This window comes from Mya arenaria, chromosome 16, assembly GCF_026914265.1.
Source record: "Mya arenaria isolate MELC-2E11 chromosome 16, ASM2691426v1".
Classification (NCBI taxonomy): domain Eukaryota; kingdom Metazoa; phylum Mollusca; class Bivalvia; order Myida; family Myidae; genus Mya; species Mya arenaria.
This window is the reverse complement of record NC_069137.1, coordinates 23,878,712-23,888,742: the sequence shown is the minus strand read 5'-3', so window position 1 is coordinate 23,888,742 and position 10,031 is coordinate 23,878,712. Positions and strand designations below refer to the sequence as shown.

Genomic DNA, 10,031 nt, shown 5'->3' with positions numbered 1-10,031 from the left:
AATTGCTTCATACTCTGGTTTTGGGTCCACACTACAATACTCTAGCATACAACTAACATTATGAGTGCTGCGTGCTTGCCACTCAACTAGTCTCGCCAGTGACCGCGCGGTCATCATCACCTCTTCCAGTCTAACAATAACAACAGATGTTGATGGAAGCAGATCATAATCATTGATGAATGTATTCCTTATCATCAAAGTTTCTAAATATTCCAGCCGTGGAAGTGTCTTGCATAATGAATCAACGTTTACAAAGGTGTCTAATTTCAAATGTCTCAAATTTTGCGATCTATGCTGAAGTAATTGCATCATTCTACATTCAATCCTATTCGAAACGAAACTTAACTGCAAAGTTACTAAATTGTTAGTATGAACCGGTACACCACATATATCATATCCACAGAGTGATAAGTATTTGAGATTGTTGCACGTAGAAAGGTCAAACTGTTCAAACTTGCCCGTATATGCGCATAAACTCTCGTCCTCGCTCTGTCCGAATTCGATACTGACATCAAGCACAGTGGAAGGGTTAATGCGTAGCAAGTTATGAAATATTTTGGCATTTGTATTGTTTGTATAATTTAAGCAAAACATTGAAAGCTGAATATCCTGTACTTGACTTTCTTTGGCCTCTTTATAACCTGAACAAATGATCGACTGAAGGAAATTTACCTTTGCTTTATGTAAGTCATCATTATACATGGACTTATAACTAGGGGTTATCGTACACTGAGTTCGAGTCTCATCAACATCTACAATGATCCCGTCATTGTAGGTAAAAATACTCTTCGATATCATGGCCGACATTTCATTTGCTGACTCAATGTTCAGACCGCACAGAAAAATAAAAACTTGTGAGACTGCCGACGTATCACCGCTCTTCAGGTAAAAAGGTTTTACAACTCTATCAATTTCTTTTGGATGGTGTGACATGTATATCGCAGCAAGGAATTCCTGAACAGTTTTGTCGATGAACGAATAACTGGAAGACTTTCTAATCGAAGACGCTGTTTTTGTTTCATTTAAGATTCCCGACTTCAGAAGAAACACGAGATTAACATGCGACAGACCATCAATTTTCCTAAACAACAACGGCGATGTCTGGTCGTTCGAAAATAAAGTCGTAAAAGCAAGTTTTGCCATCTCCATAACCGTGCTGTAGTACCTTTGTACATATTCTGTGTGTTGGAAACATTGGGGAAAAGATATATATTTCTGCGGTTCTATTTGCTCAGGAAAAGGTTTTCGTGCACATATCATGTCAATAATGTATGCGTATATGTTACACAGAGAAAATGATTTAAGACTTCCTTCAAACCATAAACAGACAAGGAACATTGATATAAAAGGCACCTCTAACAGTCGTTCGAGTTTCATTCTGTTAACATACCCGAGGAATTCAAACATGCATTTCTTTTCTGTAGCTGTTTTATTAAGACTGTCTAATGTTTTCTGAATCAGTAACTCTATATTTGTAGTACCCTCTATTTCTAAATATTTGTCAATGGTCGTGTCTTTAACTCGCTGTTGTGACATTCTGCAGGGTCGTGATGTAAACACCACAGTTGCATCTATGGTTGGTGGTAAATGAGGGACTATTTTGTCAGCTTGTGACCAGCCGCAGTTTGTTTCATTAGGATGAGACCATTCATCCAGACCATCTGCTATGATAACGCACCTGTGGTTGGAAAAGACAGTACGCATAGTTAGATACGCAGTGGCCCTCTCATCTTGGTGGTAAATTACGTTGATAAGCTGATCTTGTATCATATCTGTCAAGTTGCAGAGTTTGCAGCTGTCTCTTAGAGTGAGGTGAAATAAGAAATCAATTTTCCTATAAAATGTATCATCTTCAAAAGAGTTGTTCTGGGCTGTCTTTTGATGTGAAGTATTTTCATCATTGTTGATCCTTGTATCAGTTGATGAGAACTGATTGGCCCATTTTATTGCACACATTGCGGCACATGATGACTTTCCCATGCCGGCTTTGCCGACAATAAACACTTTTTTCATGAATTCATCACTTTTACAAAACAATTCTCTGTAAGAAAATACAAGTGTTCTCTCTTCTGTCTGAATTGCACCAATTTTTCTGTGGTCTACCTCGAATATCTTCGGAGGGACGTAAAACGTGTCTAGTCGCTCATCCTTGTCCGAAAGCAGAGGGGATAAGGGCGCGCTGTTGAGGTGTTTCTTGTAGTACTTGGCAAGCCTTATACGTAGATCTGTGAAGATAACTTAAACGTTCATATTTCAAGTAACATTTGACCTGAATATATTCAGAATCGTATCAAAATAACAAAAATTTCGACAATAACACAATTCATATATATATAATTCGTTGAAATACAGCACATCTATGTGAGTCATTTTTATTTACTAGCATATTGAAAAACATAAGGATGCAGTTTATATATTGCAATATGTTTTAAAGAAATATAAAAGGTAAAAGTGTAATGACCACGCCCATGTTCTGGAACATAATGGACAAAAATGGAAGATGGATATAATTAATAGTTAGATATATATTCATACAACGAAGTTACTAACCGTAAATAATGTGAATACATGAAAAAACTCATCAAATTGTGAAACAATCTGTGTATTTATATTTGATTCAAACAATAAAATTATTAACTAAATATTATATCATAATATGTATGCTCATATTGCTATGACTTAATGACAAATTATTTGTTTAATCATAATGAAATGTTATCAGATTTCCTTTCTCTAATGTATAACAATGGTTGCTTCATTATTGTTTTATTCAGAAATGCAATCCATGCCATAACGATTAAATTGTAACTCAAGCTTATACTACATATCAATAATCTTATACCTGAAATGCACTCAAACATATTGCATCCTTATGATGGATGGCTAACCTTAACAGAGGATCTGCATTTAGTTAACAAGAAAACTGTCACAGCATATTGTAACAGTTATTTGTATTGCTTGAGCAATAAAAATGCCAGGCGGTAATTAAACCCAATTCTAAGCATTGCTATAGATAAGCGCTGTGTCATTGTTTGCTGTGCACTAATTGCAACGAAAAACAACCATTAAACGGCCAGGGATTCGAAGACGACGTCATCACCTAGGCCCACATGCAACGAAATATGACACAAAATATATGATACCACATCGAGTTAACTACTCAGAGTAGTATTGATAATATTGAATATCGAATAATGTGATAAACCGTTTGAGGTTCAACTCATCAGAAGCATTACAATTAGAACTGTCCAAATGTTTAATATGTATTCACAATAATCATTCCCTAAGGAATGATGGAATATATTCGAAAAACAGCAAGACGTTTAAAACAACCATTTAAATGCATACATACTTTAATGACCATTTAAGACCTGTCACTGCAAGTAACGAAATCCGCGAAGAATTATTCAAAATAGTATATTAAGGTCAATAAGTAAGGAGTTCTTAAAGAATGTTATTCCACAGTACTCCACCTGTATTGCTGATCCATATATGAAGCGACACATATCTTTATGTGTCGACAAATGTGGTATAATAATTGGAACGTAAATCGTTCTTGAAATAACTGCCCAGAAATGCACAACTATACTATCCATGCAGCAAATATTAAGTGTGAGATTGACTATCGCTATACGTCGATTTTGTGTATAATATTTGTGCCAGATTATTAAAAAGTGCTATTCTCGTGATGAAATTACTGCCCGGACAAAAACAAAATTCCAAATATGCAGTTTTCCATTATAATAAACCTTAGGATTAAGTGTGCCCTTGACATTCAAGACCTTGCGCGTAAGATATATGTTGCTTGTACCAAACACTTATTGCAGGTTATTTGAAAATGTCCTGTGAATGAATAATATTCAGCCACACACTACCACTATTCTTTACCCGTATACACTAAGATTTCCATTATGTTTTACCTCATTCTTTTGTGCCAAGCATTTCCCAATAGTATTGCCAATAGCAGTGTACTTGTCAAAGATACAATACGGAGTCGATGGTCTTTTCTCAATGAGCATATTTTCCGCAACCAATGCTTATATTTATGTGTAGGGATGTTGTATATGCCATCGTCTTATTTAAAGGGACCGTCTCACAGATTGGCACCAAAAAGAAGTTTTTTTTTGTAACGAATATCAGGATAATTATCTTATAGAATGTGATACGCTTTGATGTCAAAATTCTAAAAAAAAGTACCAAAATCTTAAAAAAAAATGTGTCGGAGTCCGTGTTTGAAACCGCGTCGCCAAAATTGAAGTCTGGCGTCATCCCTACTAACCTATCAATGCTTACACAATTAGGGTGACATAATATAGCTTTGAACCGACCTCGGTAATATCACGTGATAACGCCGACTAGCCAATCACGCATAAGGAACAATTATACCCGGTAGACATACCCAATAACTTTTTTAATGGAAAAATACGAAATAACTGCTAAACTTAAATAAATTGTAAACTATGTGGTACTTCAATAATAAGGTTCAATGCATTGAACACATCGATGCCAAGATTATGTCATTTTTCGAGAATTGTTTTTCGCTATTTTTTCATCTGTGAGACAGTCCCTTTAAGTATCAATGTCATATCCAAATAGGCATATCATGAATAATTCAAGAAAGTAATGGTTTTAAATTTCAACTTCAAGTTATTTACTGTTAATTGTATAATAATTAATGTATAGGATAATTGGGCGTTTTCTTTTCTATTTTTTTACATTTGATATTCCCTGACTAAACGTTTACTTCTCGGCATATTAACTCTGACACAATGCACAGTGTAAGCTAAGTTCTGTTTTTATCTTTGTAATGAATATGTATACAAAAAGCTACAGAAACAAGCTCAGTAACAGAGATTTTAAACATAAACCCGGTTTAGTGGCAAACGCAAGAGACATAGAACACAAAATCACAAACAAGAAACATAGCAGAACAGCACAAAACTCCAAAAACAGCACAGTGCATACATACTATATATATATAGTATATATATAATAGGTATGTTTAGATGAACGGACAGATACACGGTTTTTATTATTATTATTTATAGTTAAATAAGGTTTGTATTTACAGCCTGGATAGAAAATGTGGGTGGATACGAGCTTACCTTCGACTTCTGTTTTCCTTTTGTCTTTTTTTCCTCTGCCATATAAACTTATCTTTATCTTACGTGTGACCTCTGTAATTATATAATGGTAATAAGGCAATGCATTAAAAAACAAACAGTTGAGGACAGTTGATACTTGATTTGTACATAGTATTAATTTTATAGGTCGCAGATCAACCTTATTGCAATGAGCCATTGTGTTGACACATTACTGTACAGAAAAAAAGGTAAAATGACGCAATGAAGTAGAAAACAGATGGAAAAAGTTGATAATTTGGATATGTTTATAGTATTCATTTTATTAGATATATAAGTTGAAAATCAAAAGTATTGTCATGAGCCTTTGTTTTGATACAGCATTGGACACACAATTTTAATAATTCATAATGATGTATTCGACTGCTTTAATGGTTAACAGAAATCAAGTGTAGTGACTAGAATATAAGAACCAAATTTTTTTGCAATGTTTATTTCTTTCGAGCCCTGAAACCGTGCATATTTATCTGGAATTTTCCTTGTTACCTATTCTTTTTTTTTCGTTTTACTGAAATATTAGTTTATAGGTTGGAGTGTATAAACGTTGTACTCAATTTGAACTCAGACAATTTAGTTCGGCTACTTGTTTTCTTATTGCTCAAACGTAAAATACTTAAGCCCTTAGAATAACGTCTATCTGTCAGACTCACATATTTGATATAAATGTGCATTTAATTACTAAGGCAATGTATGAAGTCTTAAAATATGTATGATAGATTGAAGTGCCTTTTCATTGCAATGTCAATCTTTCAATATATATCTTAAATTGTTTTCTAAATATTCATATTACTTTTCTGCAATTTCAATACATCAATTACTGCGGTTTACGAAAAAACTAGTTTTCTAAAATAAAACAGACTTTTACCTCTGATATATGAAAACGTTAGTGTTTGAACTTCACTCACAACAAAAATGTTGTTTTAGACGCAACAAGTTCAAAACAACCTCATGCCATATCTAAAACCAAGCTAAATATCTAGTACATCTTTAAACTAACAATTCTAACTTGTTAGCGAATTGTTCTGTCCAGGCTTTAGAGTATGATAATATTGATTAACGACATATATGATAAATCGTTTTAAGTTCAACTCATCAGAAGCACTATGATCAGAACTGTCCAAGTGCTAAATATGTGTTCACAATAATCATTCCCTAAGGAATGATGGAATAAATTCGAAAAACAGCAAGACGTTTAAACAACCATTTAAATGCAAACATACTTTAAATACCATTTAAGACCTGTCACTGCATGTAACGAAATCCGCGAAGAATAATTCAAAACAGTATATTAAGGTCAATAAGTAAGGAGTTCTTAAAAGAGGCTATTTCACAGTACTCCACCTAAATTACTGATCCATATATGCAGCGACACATATCTTTAAGTGTCGACAAATGTGGTATACTAATTGAAACATAACTCGTTCTTTAAATAACTGCCCAGAAACGCACAACTTTACTCTCTGTGCAAATATTCAGCATTCCATAATGATTAAACCCTAAGTGTGAGATTGCCTATCGGGCTAGGTATATATTTGTGCCAGATTATAAAAAAATGCTATTTTCATGATAAAGTTACTGACCGGACACGAACCAAAGTGTAAATATGCAGTATTTCATTATAATAAACCTTCGCATCAAGTGTACTCTTGATCTTCAAGACCTTGCGCGCAAATTGCTTGTACCAAACACTTATGGCATGCTATTTGTAAATACCAAGTGAATGACCAAAATTCAACAGCACACTACCACTAATCTCTACATGTATACACTAAGATTTCATTATGTTTTACCTCATTATTTCGTACACGCATTTTCCCAACATTATTGAAAAATAACAGTGTACGTCAAAAATACACCACGGAGTCGATGGTCTTTTCTCTATATGCATATTTTCAGAAACCAATAATCATAACCCTGTCCTGAGATTGTCTTTATGTGTAGGGATGTTATTTCATGTAACAATGTCATACAGTTTGAAAAAGATACTACATATATAATATAGCATCGCATTTATGTTCGAGCAGTTGTGTTTGGTGCTTATGTTTTTGTTCGAACATTCACAGAACAACATAGGATACTCAATTGTTTTTTACACGGTGAGTTATTTTTGTTTCCAAAAATATCTATATTTAAACTGATATTTATACTGCTGTTAACCACTTAAAGAACTCCCTGTTGCATGGATACGCATTAAAGAAATAACATTGTGTGCATTTACCTTTCGTCCGTACTACGTTTGACAGGGATGAAACGTCTGTTAATCTCTGCACGGCCTCTGAAGCAGTCGCTTCAATAACGCGTTTTCCAGTTTCGATCGATATTTTTCCCTCCAATATTGTCTCTTCCATTTCGAGTTTTCCAGTTGCAATAGCTGTTTTACTCTCCATCAACGTTTCTTCCATTTTGAGTTTTCCAGTTGCAAAAGCTGTTATACTCTCCATCAACGTCTCTTCCATTTCGAGTTTTCCAGTTGCAATAGCTGTTTTACTCTCCATCAACGTCTCTTCCATTTCGAGTTTTCCAGTTGCAATAGCTGTTTTACTCTCCATCAACGTCTCTTTCATTTCCCGTATCCCAGTTTCAATGGCTATGTTACTCTTCGACACTGCCTCTTCTATTTCAAATTTTCCTTTTGCAAGGGCAGTGTTACCCTTCAACAACAATTCTTCTAACTCACGTTTTCGAGTTGCGTCCATTGTTGTTCTCTTCGAAACCGTCTCTTCTAGTTGACGTTTTTTAGTATCAATCCAACATTTACCATCCGACACCGTCGATTCTATTTCACGTTTTCCAGTCTCAACGGCTCTTATACCCCCCGTCACCACATCCTGTATATCTTGCTTTCCTGTCTCCAGGGACATCACAAATTCATGCTTTCCAACTTCTATTGTCGTTTTGGCGTTTTCAAGTAGTTCATGGACATCTTCGAACGACATTGAAAGAGTGTCTTTTTCAAGCTAAACAAATAGCCAATAAAGAATCTTACAATTATATTTCTTTGTCATTGATGTACAGATTTATGAACATAACTGATTTCGGTTCTTTCGATAAAATGGAATAATACATTCAAAAATGTTGCTTTAAAGTATTAAGTGTTAACATAAATTGTAGTATTGTTGCTGAAGCGTCTAGTACTTTTAAATTTAGCGTGAATAGAACATTTCAACTAATTTGCCTTTCTTTCTAATGAAATCAACGTTTACCTCTTTTAGTTTAATTACAGCTTGCTGGGCATTGCTGTCACTAGCAAGATATTTTGAGTCTGTTAGAAGTGTATTCAGTGTGGCAAAATAGTCAGCTAAGTCGTTATCTGTTACTTTCAAATATGGAGAATGACGAATACTTCGTCCAATCTGCCGGGCCTGTAAAATAAATTTACCACAACTTAGATAATATTATGTCATTGTGGTTTTACCTAAGTATTTATATATATATCATTGATTTTTTTAAATACATTGTTTTAGAAAACGTGTAAATCACACTTTGTAAAACATCCACACTCCATGATGCAGGGGAAAACTGTTACATATGTTACGATCGATTTTAAAATAAACCTCGAATTTTAAAGAACATTTTGTTTAATTTCAATGTACTGATTACGCATGTATACATCATACCGTCGTTAAAACGTTGGGTTGGTTAGTGATATTGAAGGAAACGCTTCGTTGGATCTCTGTACAGTTAATCATGAAGCTTATGATGCCATTGAAATCTGTCTCGTCAAACGTGGAAACATCTTGGTAGCCGTCAGGTGGCATAAAAGATTTGGCAACTTGCCAATGGCTGGAACACCACTGGTCAGCCTTAGTGTTCTTCCAAGACGGTCCTCCGTATCTGTGAACAGCGCATAATTTGTCCCGAAAATCATCGCATATCTGCGAGGGGCAAGATCTGGACATTTTAAGTGCTGAGTTGTGGTACCTGCAGTTTCGAGGAGTTGAGCAGAGTCCTTTTGTAGGACACCGTATAAGGTTCTCTGTCAGACAAAGATTGCATGATGCCTCGGGTGCGAGGTTCCGAGCCTGGATGATTGAGGAATAAATATTTTGCTGAACACGGTACGAGTCGCCTTCTACAAGATCCCGTAGACCAGCTTTGGTAATCCTAAGTGCAAGGGAGCCTTTAAGCCAGTTCTGGTTCTCCTTCTCTTTCAGAATGTCTTTGTATGAAGCCATTTGGGGGACATGTGCCTTAACGTTGGTGATTGAATTTGGTCCCAAAACGGCCTGACTCCACAGGATTTTCCGGAGCTACCTAAAGATAACAATTTAATATGCAAATATGTATGTATGTATGTATGTATGTATGTATGTGTGTGTGTGTGTGTGTGTGTGTGTGTGTGTGTGTGTGTGTGTGTGTGTGTGTGTGTGTGTGTGTGTGTGTGTGTGTGTGTGTGTGTGTGTGTGTGTGTGTGTGTGTGTGTGCGTGCGTGCGTGCGTGCGTGCGTGCGTGCGTGCGTGCGTGCGTGCGTGCGTGCGTGCGTGCGTGCGTGCGTGCGTGCGTGCGTGCGTGCGTGCGTGCGTGCGTGCGTGCGTGCGTGCGTGCGTGCGTGCGTGCGTGCGTGCGTGCGTGCGTGCGTGCGTGCGTGCGTGCGTGCGTGCGTGCGTGCGTGCGTGCGTGCGTGCGTGCGTGCGTGCGTGCGTGCGTGGGTGCGTGCGTGCGTGCGTGCGTGCGTGCGTGCGTGCGTGCGTGCGTGCGTGCGTGCGTGCGTGCGTGCGTGCGTGCGTGCGTGCGTGCGTGCGTGCGTGCGTGCGTGCGTGCGTGCGTGCGTGCGTGCGTGCGTGCGTGCGTGCGTGCGTACGCGTGTGTGTGTGTGTGTGTGTGTGTGTGTGTGTGTGTGTGTGTGTGTGTGTGTGTGTGTGTGTATGTGTGTATGTGTGTATGTGTGTA

General features: G+C 36.7%; 1 protein-coding gene across 1 annotated transcript; it reads right to left on the bottom strand.

The window, feature by feature from the left end:
- Positions 1 to 438: 438 nt before the first annotated feature.
- LOC128222512 (uncharacterized) lies at positions 439 to 9,123 on the bottom strand. Its single transcript, XM_052931550.1, has 6 exons — positions 8,759 to 9,123; positions 8,345 to 8,503; positions 7,360 to 8,098; positions 5,106 to 5,177; positions 673 to 2,225; positions 439 to 505 (listed from the first exon to the last, which is right to left on the bottom strand). The coding sequence occupies exons 1-6, from the start codon at positions 9,038 to 9,040 to the stop codon at positions 449 to 451; spliced, it is 2,862 nt and encodes a 953-aa protein (XP_052787510.1). The 5' UTR covers positions 9,041 to 9,123; the 3' UTR covers positions 439 to 448.
- Positions 9,124 to 10,031: the final 908 nt, after the last annotated feature.